Source organism: Periplaneta americana, chromosome 9 (genome assembly GCF_040183065.1).
Source record: "Periplaneta americana isolate PAMFEO1 chromosome 9, P.americana_PAMFEO1_priV1, whole genome shotgun sequence".
NCBI classification, from domain to species: Eukaryota; Metazoa; Arthropoda; class Insecta; order Blattodea; family Blattidae; genus Periplaneta; species Periplaneta americana.
The window spans coordinates 71487655-71503018 of NC_091125.1; the positions used below are offsets into that span (position 1 = coordinate 71487655).

General features: G+C 33.7%; 1 protein-coding gene across 1 annotated transcript in view; it reads right to left on the minus strand.

The window, feature by feature from the left end:
• ADD1 (ADD domain-containing protein 1) overlaps positions 1-15364 on the minus strand; it is a 50365-nt gene that overhangs the window by 15635 nt on the left and 19366 nt on the right. The window contains exons 4-5 of the mRNA XM_069834983.1: positions 10343-10435; positions 5861-6111 (exon numbers count right to left, since the gene is read on the minus strand). Coding sequence (XP_069691084.1) covers positions 5861-6111; positions 10343-10435 — 344 coding nt within the window. The remainder of the gene's footprint in view (positions 1-5860; positions 6112-10342; positions 10436-15364) is intronic.

Sequence of the window (15364 nt, forward strand, 5' to 3'; positions counted from 1 at the left end):
AATTATCTGTGTCATAGATTTACAAAGAAGAATTTTAATCTTGTCAAAATTTCTGACCAATTGTTTCTTGTCTCAACAAGTTCATCTGCCTTATTAGGAAAAAAGGGAATGAAAAAGAAATAAAGGAAATAAAAAAAATTTAAATTTTCTATTGTACCTATTAGGTATCGCCATTTTCGGCTAGCCCCTTTAAAATCCTTCCAGGTTCCTTCAATGGAATGGTGACAAACAGGATAACACAAATGGCCAATCAGACTTGAAGTTGAAATAGATTCTTTCCAAAGCCTCAAATTCCCTTGCAAGGATAAGCGTTCATGTACCTTCTAAATGTTTTTCCTCTATTTTCTTCATTTGATTCATTCATAATTTGTTCAGTGTCATAACTAGAGACGAGAATGCCATGCAAATGCATATTTTATAGGACATAGTTCAAACTTAGTACTTATCCGTTTCATTACATTCCGGTTCCAAATATGTGTACTTTTTCTGCACATGTTTGCATATTTTGGCCTTTTTGGGGATAAAAACATGCATAATGCATATTTAAGCACTTTTTAGCATAATTATGCATATAATATACATTATATTCAGTTTAAATGCATGTTTTAATGGTTTTGAGTGGACATTTTAGCTTCAGGAATCATGACTGAAAAAGGAAAAGAAAAAAAAAAAATTAAGTAACAGAAAAAGGTTCATTCAAGTTTGCATCCATAACTTCTTGCAATGTAGAGAGGTCATTCCCTGCCTACAAAAACATACTGACTGACAAGAGCAGAAACCTTAGTTGTTAACTGTGTAAAAAATAAAAGTTAAGTGAAATAAAAAATTTGGAACAAAAATGAAAGTGGATGTTTTAATGTATTTTTCGCTTGATCGTGCATGTTTCATAGTTTGATAGTGCATGAATGCATGCATATTTTGGGATTTTATAGTGCATGAAATTCTTGTCTCTAGTCATAACAAAACAGAGTAACTTTGGACAACTTAAATCTTTTTAAAAACATTACAGTGCTCAAAAAAATTGTTGGATATTATATTTCCAAAAACAATTTTTTCACTTCCAACAGGAGAACAAAAACAGTTGATCTCTAAAATATGATTTCTTCTGTTTGTTGAGATTATGAAATAATTTAGATACTTTAATATGTAAGAATTTGATAATGTTCAAATTTGACAATTTAAAAGTTTTGTTTCAACAGGAAAATATCAAAACTGTTCTCTGTTTTGTTACAACATGTGAGCCACAAGATATACAGGTACATGAGCTCAAAACAGTAATGCAGCATTATTTTTAATATGTAAATTTTATTTCTCATGACAATGGTATAACTTCATGATTCTAAACTCTACATGAATGAACATCGACTTTACAGTCCTCCAATTTAAGTTCTCCCATCAATTACAACATTTTCTTAGGTTTCTCCAGTTCTTCCACATTCACAATATATATTTGACCCCATATTTACATTCAAATTTTCCACAACCTTTGGTTAATTCAACTTCTTTGTCATAAAATGAACTACGATGCAAGATAAAATGAAGATACAAATATTGCAGAAGATGTACACTTTTATGGGAAACATACAGGATTAGCAGGAAACATGGATACAGAGAACCGAACACTCATTCCAGCCATCTTGATCTTTAGGACTTGGATTTCTGTGGTCTTGAATGAGCCAATCTCTGTGTAAAGAGAGCGGTCGTTTTGCAGTTCATAGGCAGTAGGAGTGTGCTGACACTGAACAGAAAGAACCAAAAATCTGTCATGATATCTTGTTGTCTGCCTTTTACATCCTAGACTACATCTCCTCTTGTACTACTCTGTCTCCCTTTAACGTTTGACAGCTCTGTACACTATTGATTCTGAGTAACAGAGGTCATAGGTGATTTGACTAGAAGTCCATCTCTGTTGAATGAGGGTGACAGCTCTTGCAGCTTCAACTTCACTGATATCTATTTTGTGCACTGCCTGCTCAATCAGAACTTATGTGCAATTAATGAAAAAAATTATTTTGCTGTTAGGTGGCAGGTAATGCCCACCGCTATTAACATTATCAGTATATGCAAAGTACCTTAAAATAACTATTGTTACGACGTCCTTAAGTACCAGAAGAAACAAGGGCTTAGGAAAACAATGGCCCAGGGTGTGCAGATCCTTCCACAGTGCTTAATATGTAAATAATATTAATACTGAACTTAAAACTTTATTTTTTTTCTAAGCGATACTATATCCAAACACAAGTTTTAATTAACGGGTTTGCATCATATAATAAATACAATTATACAAGTAGGCATATGCTTACTTTAGGCATTTACTAAAATCTTTATTATATTCACTTAATGTAATAACAATAATGTTTGAAACTGATATAAAATATTTTAACAAGTTTAAACATATTTACGAAGAACTATATGCTTCCTGTAACAGAGCTAGAAGATTATTGGAAATCACAGTTCGAATTAACGACAATATGATGGTAACTTCCTGCTTGTAAAATAGTAGTTTCTTCTAATCCATGGAAATGTTATACGAACACTAGGCCTACTGTTTTATTAAGTTCAGTATTGCCAGAAAGTAACTTCCCCATATATAAAAGAGTTCATTCGAAGTGTGATAAATTTGGCGCTCATTTAAAAAAAAAAAATTCCTCCCCTTCCTGAAAAGAAATGCTGAGTAAAATACTGCAAACAAATAATTTACCCCATACCTTTGAAAATATTAAGTTATAATCCAATGTGTTTTACGAGATAAATGTCCTGATCCTTTCCAATTCATGTTGGTGTAATACCATGGATGACAGATAAATTACGCTTAAAATGACAAGAAATTAGCTTAATTAAGATCTTAATAGGAAAAACTTACACCATTGTAAATATATTATAATTAATATTGTTATGTTTAGCAAATCAAGTTTTATATCCCCTGGAAAAAATCTTGTTTAGAAAACAACATTAAATTAAATGTAATGTAATTCGAGTATTTCTTACTTCCAATATATTTTAAAGAAAAAACCATATAATTAATAAACAATTACTTACATGCACTGTAATTACAGCAGTTACTTGCTGAGCTCTAGCATCAAAACTGGACAATAATAATCCACGCGAAACTCTATACTAAGAAAGAGGACTAAGCAGGCAGATGTGATTCCTTTAAAATAACACTGAATGAAACCACAACAATGAACATAGTCTCCAGTATGTTTGAAAGTGGCCTTAGTCACACAAGGAAAATAAGTTGAATCATATTAATACATATTAGATATGTCAAGTTCCAGTGGAATACCCAAAAACCTAATTCTGATCACAGTCACCATAAAAGCCTAAAAACTCGTCTAGTGTACATGTTATATATGTGTATATATATATGTGTATATATATATATATATATATATATATATATATATATATATATATATATGAGAGCAAGAGAGTTACTGACTTTATTGCAAAGAACTTAGCATTAGTTACCAACAACATATTTAAGAAACATACACGCACTTAAGAGTTCATATTTTCTAACTTCTTGTATTATGTCGTATTTAATTTCTTTTCGACAGATACTTACCCAGTGGTTTCTACTTTCTCGCATTAGTGTTAGTTACATGGATACAGAAGTATAGAGAAGTGATATTCTTCAGCAGACCCAGATAGAAGTGCACAGTGTGCATTATTTAAACCTCTCTATAATAGCACATATGAACACTGATCAGTTGGAGCAAGTAATATTTAGGTCCACTGCTGTGGAGTAATGGTTAGCCTGCCTGACTGTGAAACGAGCGAGTCCAGGTTCAAATCCTGGTCGGGACAAGTTACCTGGTTGAGGTTTTTTCCAAGGTTTTCCCTCAACCACATAAAGCAAAATTGCTGGGTAACTTTCGGTGTTGAATCTTGGACTCATTTCGTCTTCATTAGCATCATTTCATTAATCATCTTCAATAGTTACAGGATGATCAGGAGGACCTGGCCGATGTGGTTCCAGGATTCACCTACAAGTGGGATTTGTGTACAGGAGCTGCACATATCCCAGAGATGCTGCAGGAGCATCAATTAGCAGACTGCAGTAGACAGTGGGAGTGTAGCTCCCTCGGATAGTTGGCACCTTGGTGAGTTGTGGAATTGACGGCAGCATGTCCCTCTGCTTAACAATGCAGCAGATTCATGCATGTGAATTGCGAATAGATGCCATTGATCTGAAGAGGCTGCAGAGGAACATCACAGAGTCAGACCTGGATGTTGTCACTGAATCGATAAGCTGGCACCAGACAGTGAATGACATGCTTGATTGATGAGCCGTCCTAAGGACTTAAAAAATCATTCCAGTAAAGGAGGTTGCACAATAAGCCTAAGGTTGCTGTGCTTGTTTATGGGCCCTTCTCTGAAGGAAAAAAAAATGTAATATTTACCAGAGATTCCTTAGCATAATGGTGAAACAAATACACAAGTACTTGGCTTAGTTTCGTTGCAGCATTGTGTAAAATGTGAGCTGAACAACCTACCTCTACAAGATTTCCATTTAGTGTTTTTTTTTTAAACTGCTGTAAACATTTTTTCCATCTGGTTTATAATTTACACCTCTAAAATTCGTATTAGTATTGTCTCATGAAAATGCAATACACTTGCTAGAGAACCCTCCAGTTTCCAATGCACTCAAAACATAACTTGCTATGGTTTCGGAGGTTTCATTACGAGTTTATTTTAATTCAATAAATCCCGTGGTTACTTCCATCTACAGACACACCAAAACAAGAAATTCCTCTCAAACACTCAACAGCCACTTCAACAGCATGTGGCATGATAACATTTATTCACAATGCTTTCAGTTTTTGTTCTTGAAGACGAAAGTTTTTTTGCAACATTAGAATCATAATAAATTTCTCGATTCAATTTTGAAGCACAGTCCATTGATCTGTCACTAAAATGGTGCCTGACTGTATGGAAAGCTAGTGCTCCCTCTTCAGCTAACATGCGATGTGCGAGTTCCAATACTGATTGTTGCTGAAGAAACTTCTTATCCAAAGTTAAGGTGAAACTAGAGCTTTGCAGATCTCTTTTATGTTTTTTGCAGCCAATGTGAAGCTCCAAATCTTGGGATTCTATTAATGATAAAAAGAAAAAAATATATCAGTTCAGGAAATTGGAATTGAATTACTCTACCCAAAATTAATGTAGATATACATTAACATAACTAAGTGCAACCTCTTGTACTTACCTTCATTAGCAAGGAGACGAATGTTCCAGGATCACAAACTTTACATTCAGCCTCAAAATCATGCCTTTCTTTCTTAAAAGAAGGATATTTTTTGGCGACTTCATCAGTAAATTTGCATTAACGTTTGGGCATTATAATGAAATCACAAAGCCCACAAAATTCACTTAACATACTTCCTGAAATGCAATGAACCACAATGACTGATGAAGACGAAGGCAATGCACTACTTCATTTACTTAATACACTCTAGGAAAAATTGGTGCTACCATCTTGTGTGTGCTTTTAGAAAATTATTCAATCTTGCAAACTGAGGGAAAAATAAACACAAAATATAATACTGATGACCTAAAAAGAACATTTGTCGATTTCCTAAAAATCCGCCCAGACCTGGACGAATCTATAAAAAGAGAACATGTTCAGATTAATCTGGACATATGGTCATCCGACACATGTACACACACACACCCAGTGTAAGAATTAACAGATAATGCCGCATTTCTCACTTCTCTTGATCCTACACCGCTGGCCTGCATTAATCTATCTGAAAGTGCTAATGGCAATGTAAAAAAAAGTTATCTAGCCTATACACTTCTTTGCACATTGGTATCAGTGTAAGCAAAAAAGTAATGAAATGTTTAAGCTTCTGACCTTGCAAAATACTTTAGGACAGTTGCTACAGCAAAAGAGCTGACCACCCTGCCCACACCAACAGCAAAACATCTCACTTCCATCATCACCACATGGAAAGTCGCCAGTTTCATAGAAAGTTTCACAGTCCTTGCACACCAGGACACGCAGGGCACGGTGAAAGGCCATGTTGAAGGCTGCATCTTGAGTGCACCCGATGTGACAGTCACACACTGTGCAGTGCAGTCGCATACGTGTCACCTTCTTCAGATCTGCGACATGAAAGCACTCATTCAAGTCATAAACACTGCTCTCAGAGCTTCTCCACAGCCTATTGGACAGAAATGCTGTCAACTGCAGGGTTGGTGGGAAATTAGGAGATTAAGATCTGGTTAACAGGAAGTGTTAAAAAGGAAACTAAATGATTCTATTGAATCTTAATTTCGTATTATTCCACTATTTTCCTGACGACTTAAGGAAACATAAACTAGCAATGCAAGTCTAGACTCAAATATTGGATTCTGAATCTGAAGAGTTAAAAAGTACAGTATTTTTATTGTCCTTAAAGGCAAGTAATATTTCTATTCATTCACATGATACACCTGCTACATGCATAATAATATACAATGGTTTAAACACCAGCATAACAGTTCATTAGCCGAATTTCTCATTCTGGAGTTCTAGGTACAAATCTCAGTGAGATAAATGGAATTTGTGGCGGACAAAGATGAATTTTGAATAGATTTTTATGGGATACTTCTGTTTCCCCAGCCATCATACCATTACTTCTCCATTAATCATCATCATCATCATCATCATCGCTGAATATATTTTTGCACTTGGAAAATTGTAGCTGACAGTGTTTACTGTTTATGGCTTTATACCTAATACATCTCATTAACATTTTTGGTAGTTTAAATATGTATAAAAAGTAATACCGAGGTCAATGCCAAGTAGAAACTCCATTATTGATAGGAATCAGGTTGGTGGGATCCTTGCTAGCTCCTACATTTTTGAGCTGGGTCCTCAAATGGCAAAAAATTTCTGCACCTCTGCATAATGGAATAAAATTACATACACAGAAAGCTCTTTATTTACTGCATAACTGACATATAGGTTTATATTGTCTATCTTCTACAGTACTCAGTAAATGGCATTCAACGATGTTACTATATTTTATCTGAATATAAGCAGCACTGTCTTCATTACATTAAGACTGACGAAATATGTCTGTGGCTTAAAATTGTGTACAAGTGTTCAAGGCTTATATAAATTAAATGCGGGCTTATATAAATAAAATTAATTAAAAAATGAAGACTCCCCAGAATAAGGATGCAACCAACAAAACTATAATTAATTTTCTCGGAGAAAGAAAAATAATTTCAGGGGCATATTTCATTAGGCCTATATTTACTAGCAGAATCATTTGACTAATCATCAAAGATACAAGTTCATTCAGTTACTGAATGCAATAATTTGTTATAAATGAATGTTTCAAAATTACTTTTTCCACCTAAATCACATATTTCAATATTTTTATGTTACATCCTTTTTCCCAGGAGGTCTTCAAATTCAGATACAAATGCTTATTTTCAGGTAAATACAGTACATGCTAGCATTATTTACATTTTGTGTCTATAACAGACTCAAAGATAAAACATTACTCAATATTAAAGAAAAATATATTCTTATGAATCAACTACCGGTATTTATTTTGCGGTTTTGTGGGTTATTTTTAAGTATTATTTCTGTATTATGACAACTAAATTTCAACTTACAAGAAGAACAAAGGCATTGGCAACTATTTAGTTTTAATTAAATGACTTAAGTGATGTGCATCATGGAAGAACTTCTTATAGTCTGAAATTTCAGTGCGACAGGATGGAAATATATGATGTTCAATTATGAAAGAAAAAAATTGCGTCATTCAAACTTTAAATGCAACACTATTATAACCACATTAGCAGTGTAGTTGTGAGGAAGAATCTTTAAATGTTATCTGCTAATATCACAGTTGTTTTTATAATTATCAAATTTGAGAGACTAAATAATTTGAATATTAATGAATTATGAATCACTATTAAATGTCTACAACAGTCAGAAGAAATTAAGGCTAACATACATTACAAATCCACCAAATATGCATTTGTTGCATAGTTTTTGCATACATATTAAAAAGTCTATTTAATTTAATGTCTCTGTCTAGGGAACAATAGCAAAATAACAATAGCAAATGACGAAGAAATGGTAAAACATAGGAGAAATATGGAAATATGAATTAACACTATCTTTGCCTACTATTAATTCTACTTCACCTAATTAGAATCTGAATCGTGGGTCTCTGGTATGAGGAGCTAATAATTTAGCTGGTTGATTAGTGATGTCTCAATTAGTACAAGTGATTGTTCAGTGTAATTCACAAGTTATTAGTGTCCATTGCAAAATTTACAGGAATTGTATGCTGTAAATTGAATAGTAGTCTGTATAGCTCAAGTGATGAATTGTTTATGCTTGTAAATTGAATTAATGTACTTGATATGAATTGTACAATTTTGTATAGCTCAACTAAACTAGGGTGATCAGACATCCCATTTTTAACGAGATTGTCCCTTTTTTTTCAGCCTCTTGTCCCCTGTCTCGAGAAAAGTATGCTAAGGATGCCAATATGTCCCATTTTTTTAATGGTGTCCCGTTTCCCTAAATTATTGTTGAAATATTTATTTTTCTTTTATTTTATTATGAAAGATAAATAGGCCTACATTAGTTTTGCAAACATAATTCACATTGTAAGTTTTGTGTTAGGAATACTTGGCATCACTGCATCATAAGAAAGTGTGTTTTCATTGTTGAATTCAATTTGGTCTGATGAAAGGAATCAGTTTTCAGTTAAAACCATAAATCACAAAATGTCATTTCAAAAATGTGTCTTACGTGGACTTCTATAGTTTCCTGAAGGAAAGGCCAACACTTCTACAGCAAATTCACTCTTCAAAGAAATACGATGCAGACCGCACAGTTGATAATCAAGGAGAATGTTAAAATAGTTAAAAGGTAATATGGGGCAAAAAAATTGTCTTACGAAATAAGTTCAGAATACAATGACATGAATATGATGTAAGATCCAATTAACCTGAAGTATTTTTAAACAGATAAGTTAACCTATTTAATCCAGACTAGTTGCAATGTAAAAAATTATCAACAATGACTTAAGCCAAGTATCCATGCTACTCTATTATGTACTTATATAATTATGATAGTGAACTTAAGCAGCTTTATAAGGATTTGGATTTGATCGCATTTATAAAAATTATGAGACTAAAATGGATAGAACATGTGAATAGCATGGAAGAAAACAGAGGTCCCCATCAACTTTTTGTTGAACAACCGCAGAGGAAGAGACAGAGAGGGAGACCTAAGGCTAGATGATGGGATGACTGTGTACAATGACATAAGAAAATGTAAAATCACCCAAGGTGAAACACAAGATCTAAGGACAGAGATGACTGGAGGAGGCGAAGGTCTGCATTGAACTGTGTAGCCTAGTTACTGTAAACAGTGTATTTATTATTTTAAAATAAATAAAACTGGACCTTATTGCTCACCAACATTATATAAACACAAGTAATAATGAATGTTTAGATAAAATGTTGATTCATGTAAACTTTAATAAGTGTTCCGTTTATTTTAAATATCTGGTCACCCTAAACTAAACTATGCTTGTAAATTGAATTAATCTGATTACTACGCATGTATATTTTTGTATAGCTTGATTGATGAATTGTATAGCTGTAAACTGAATAGTAATCTGTATAGCTCAACTGAAGAATTGTATGTATCTAATGCCTACCCATTTCACTTTACATGATTCGGGTTACTGATGAATTGTTTATGCTTGTAAATTAAAGTAATTTGCATAAATATTATCAATTTTTGTATATCTCAACTGATTGAAGTGTTTACATTTTTAAATTGAATTAACTTACTTGCTATGTATTATATTTTATAGCTCAACTGATGAATAATTGTTTAGGTTTGTAAATTGAATCATCTGATTACTATGTACTGTACATTTTTTTGTAGAGCCACCAACGTAGCTCAGTTGGCAGATTCGCTAGCCTGCTGATCTGGAGCTGCTCTCGGGCTTGGGTTAGATCTCCGTTTGATCTAATTATCTGGTTGGGTTTTTTCTGAGGTTTTCCCCTAACCATAAGGCAAATGCCAGGTAATCTATGACGAATCCTCGGCCTCACCTCACTTCATCTCGCGAAAAAATTGTAATCTTGTAAAACTGTGACTTGTTCCAAATCTTAAAGCTTCAATGCTGATGTAAGATCTATGGAGTACAATAAATTAAATGAAAAAATATCCATACAACTACGAGCAAAGCGTCATCATAAGCAAACAACATGTATAGTTACATGGAGCACTCATTATATCTGTTGTCCCAACTAATGCACGATGACTTTAAGGTTTTTTATGTTAAATGTCATTCATTATGCATACCTGAAAACACCCTTTTGTACATCTTCATTTCTTCATCACTTACAATGGAAGTGGACAAATTCTCTGACAATGTCAACTGTTGCTGCCCAAAATCTGAAAAAAATAAGCATTATTAAGCAGCTTTCATGTCACATTCACATGCAAAATTTGTCAACAGAGCAATGCTTAAGTCAAAAAAAAAAAGTTTGTGTATTCAGAAGCATTGAATATCCAAGACTCCACAACTAATAAATGTGATTCTAAAATATAATTTATAAAAATTAGTGTAATGTTAACTTATTGTGAAAGGATACTAACAATAGAACATAAACGAATTATACATGATTTAGATTAAACCTAAGCACTTCAGTCGAAATAGGGTCCATTGTGCCTACCTTTTTAATTTCAAAACGGTGAAATTGACTAAATAGCATTAAAATTTTAATCAACTTTAAGATCTCACTCACAACCCTTTCATTAATATTAACTTCCTCAGATTTATGATACTAAACAATTGCTATTTCTATAAGGTTCAAAGAACCATATCTATAGATACGTGGTGGTTGATGGTCTTTTCTAGTCCACAAAGCCTAAACTTAAGGTTTTCATCAAACAGCCTCATGCTGAACATGTTTTTCGATTTCCTTACAATTTCACAGACTCACACATGACTTATTTAAAAGGAAGTAAGTTATACAATGTAAATATTACCAACTTAAAACTCCTGATTTCATACTGAAAAGCAATCTACAGTGGTCAGAGGCGCCCCAAAATGTTGGGTAGCTGCATAGGCGGAGTTATGGGGGGGGGGGGGCATGGGGGCCACTGCCCCTCTAAACTTAGCTGAACTCTTTTTTTTCCTATTAACGTTAGAAAATATTTAATTCACAAGATTTTTCTTGCTTTTGTTTATGATTAAGTTAATGTGCTTAAATTGACGAATTACTGTCTTCAGACCATGTGTCTGGACTATAATATTTATTTTAAATTTCTGAAATTATAAGAATTTCTATACCTCATTTGAGAAATGGAAGCACTGTATTTTTTTTTTTTTTTTTTTTTTGTAACAGCCAATACTGATGTGTTAGAACTCTGCAGGTGTTCAAACAGCCACTTGAAGAAGTATGAATAACATACTGCACAACAATGCAGAAAAAATAAAAGTGATCCCGGCATAATGTGCAAACTGTTGTTGTTGTTATCTAATGCCGGGCTTTGGCAACGGAGCCATTAGCTAACTAATTAATGTGCAAACTTAAAGACGAGATTAAATAAAATAATTAGAATTCACATTTCATATGATACCTTGCTTTTTTTAAATAAACAGATAAAGTAAATGTAAAATTGATCCACTACTGTGGAGTAATAGTTAGCATGTCTGGCCATGAAACAAGCAATTTGGACAAGTTACTTGGTTGGAGTTTTTGTGGGCTTTTCCTGAACCAATTGAAGCAGAATTGCTGGGTAATTTTCGATGTTGAACCTTGGACTCATTTTAAGTTCATGGTGTGGCATGCTGTACTTGTACAAGAGCGCAGCCATTTGGCTACCCAATCATTCACAGAATAGGAGTAGTAAGCACAATAGGCCTCAAGCTGCAGTGCTAGCCTTCAGGTCTCTCCTCCATACAAGAGGAAAAAAAATTAAATTGTCTGTATATTTTGTTACAATTTTACTTTATTTTACAATACCTTTATTAAATGATCATATTCCGATATACTGTACCAAGGTCGAGCTATAATGGGGGAAGAAGATAAATGATGTCCCCCATAATCTCGTTATATCGGGATTCTATGGTTTTGCTTTGCTCCCTAAGGAAACGGTTCTCTCTCCGCCTATGGGTAGCTGTCCTTTTTTGAAGGGTAACCATTAATCAGTCAATAAAAAGACAATTTAATTTCTTAATTAAAGGTTGTTTTTTCTTTCTCTGAATATTAATTTTTATTATTTATAATTGATACGTTTAATCGAGGTGGCTATAAATTAAAAGAACAGCTATATCTAACCAGGTCATTTTATACATAAGCTCATGAATCAATTTGACTTCTGAAACAGAAGCAATAAAATCATATAGCAGCTAAAGAATAATCCTGTACTATCATCTTTTCCCACACTGAGATTAATTAAGATGTATTGTTTCTTTTGTATATTCTCTATACAGTTGCCAGATTTCTCATACAAAATATAGTTTTATTTCACTGATATTTTCTAAACATAGACATTACAAATGATCTTCATTTTGACAATACAATAGGATTGAATAGCACAAAAATTGAATATATCGTAACATTCTGTGGTAAGAGGTTTGAAATTTTTTAAGCACTCGATAAACGATTAGATTCCAACAATCAATGAGAAAATCATATGCATGCTACTTGGTCAGCTGAATTCAATTTATGAACCACCAACACCTATGCTTGAAACTCAAGAAATTTCAGACTCCTTAACATGAGATACTATATGTTCAATTCTTGTATTAGATGATGCGTACTTTTTCTTACATTCAACTCCATCCTCTCATGTATATTTGAAGAGTTTGTTCCATTACAGCACACTTCGGGTAACATTTTTCTTATTAGGAACAAAACCTGTTTCTTGCCACTTATTAAATAATTTAATAGTACCAATATCTCGATTGTTGTGCAGTCTCTGAAAAACACCACTGAAACTTGCATAAACAGAACTAATTCGAATATTCAATAGGAAAATGTGTTGCTATACTGTGTATCTAAATCTTGATTAAAACTACCTATTTCTCGATACAATTCAGACTAACTGAGATTGACAATGTGAAATGCAAGCAAATTGTGTCATAGACTTAGTGCAACAATTGGTAAGGAAAACCTATAATTGTATAATTTTCTGGATTCAAAGCAAATAAGAGGCCAGAAAATCCAATGTTCTGTTCATCAAAAGAAACCTTGTGACTTGTTAATAATGCCAGTAATTTAAGTTTGATTTGCTCTGCATAGAGTCATTCCATGTCATATCAACACACTGATTCCAACTGACATTCTGGAATTTTGATATAACTTCCTATATAAAGTGATCTTACATAGTTATGAATAGAAATCATTAAAAAAAAAAACAATGTCCTTCGTTCAAAAGTTAATCAGTATTAACTTCTATATTTTAGGAAAAATTGATGTGTCCTGACCATTTTCTCCAGAACCAGATGAGATAGAAATCTGGGAAATGTCTCATTTTAAAGCTCTTTTAGTGGGCATTAATTTGATGTGTAATATGACAGGGATTATAATAAAAACATTTTTCTTAAAAATCAAAATTTTTTAATTCAATTTTCTCAGAAAATGGTATTTTATAAATTGGGGGGGGGGGGGGACAGAACTATACTAAAAGCCAGATTATGAACCGACTAAACCGGACGCAACGTTCTGTTGCTCTCTTTACGAGCTCCATTGCCACATAGTGGTGCGAGATTCAAAGCATGTTCAGCGTTTGTCACCGATATGTTTAAAATAACTACTGTCTATAGTTCTCGATAACACTATCAACAATATTAGTAATTAAATTACTGTTTTTAAGAAAGCACAAGCTAATGACGCTGGTAAGAAATGCGACTCGTAATGCACATGGTACTGCAAATGAACTGGGAAGTTTGGCTACACTGTCTCCATGATTCCGTTGCCAGATTTTCATTAGCAGACGACATTTTCACGTGAGGTCCAATGAAAAGCTCCGTTCTCCTTCCCCCCTCCGCCCCGCCATACTCAACGTGTCATCGCTGCACAGGCTACTCCTCTAACCCTCATTTTCCTCTCGCCCTGTCAACTACTTCCTGTTTAGTCGGTTCATAACCTGGTTTTTAGTATAGTTCATGCTATCATCTTACACCTCGAAAAGTTACATTTTGGAATCTTAATGGGATCAGGTGATACAAGGAGTATAATTTTCACATGTAAGGAGAAATAGCCAGCATACCCAATCTAGCCTTTGTGGCTTCTAAAATAGGAGTACAGTTAACTGAAAGTGACATTGACAAAAGTCACTGAGTGGGTCGAAGGAACAGTGATAGGCCATGGCTTATCATTTTTAAATTCATTAGCTATAGAAAGAGAGCTGAGGTATTCAGAAATAAAAAACTGTTAAAGGGTAGTCTTGTTACCATCAGTGAAGACCTGACTAATGCCAGGCATAATCTGTTAAAAGAGTGCATAAGTAAATACAGCCTGAAAAACATATGGACGCAAGATGGAGACATTATTGTCAAAGTAGGAAAAAAACAAACACACAATTAAATGCCCAGAAGACATGATCTGAATGAGTCGGCTGTGTAAAACTAGTAAGGCAACTAATTTCAATATACTGTAATATTCAATCTAGATTAACATTTACTATAATAATAACTTTACTTATTAATTAATTATTTTTTCTTCTTATTCTTTATCATTCAGTACTGTAATTTTAAGTTATTTTTTTTTAATCCAATGCCACCATTTGACATTTTTGGTCTCTCCTGGTAATGGCTTGTTTGTAACCCATTTCTGAAGTTGGGGTGCCTGGAAAGCGGAGTTACTATTACTAGAAAATACCTTACTTACTTACAAATTATTTTTAAGGAACCCGCAGGTTCATTGTCGCCCTCACATAAGCCCGCCATTGGTCCCTATCCTGTGCAAGATTAATCCAGTCTCTATCATTATATCCTACCTCCTCAAATTCATTTTAATATTATCCTCCCACCTATGTCTCGACATCCCCAAAGTCTTTTTTCCTCCGGTCTCCCAATTAACATGCATTTCTGGATTTCCCCATACATGATACATGCCCTGCCCATCTCAAACGTCTGGATTTAATGTTCCTAATTATGTCAGATGAAGAATACAATGCGTGCAGTTCTGTGTTGTGTAACTTTCTCCATTCTCCTGTAACTTTATCCCTCTTAGCCCCAAATATATTCCTAAGAAACTTATTCTCAAATACTCAATCTCTGTTCCTCTCTCAAAGTGAGAGTCCAAGTTTCATACAGAACAACCGGTAATATAACTGTTTTATAAATTCTAACTTTCAGATTTTTTGGCA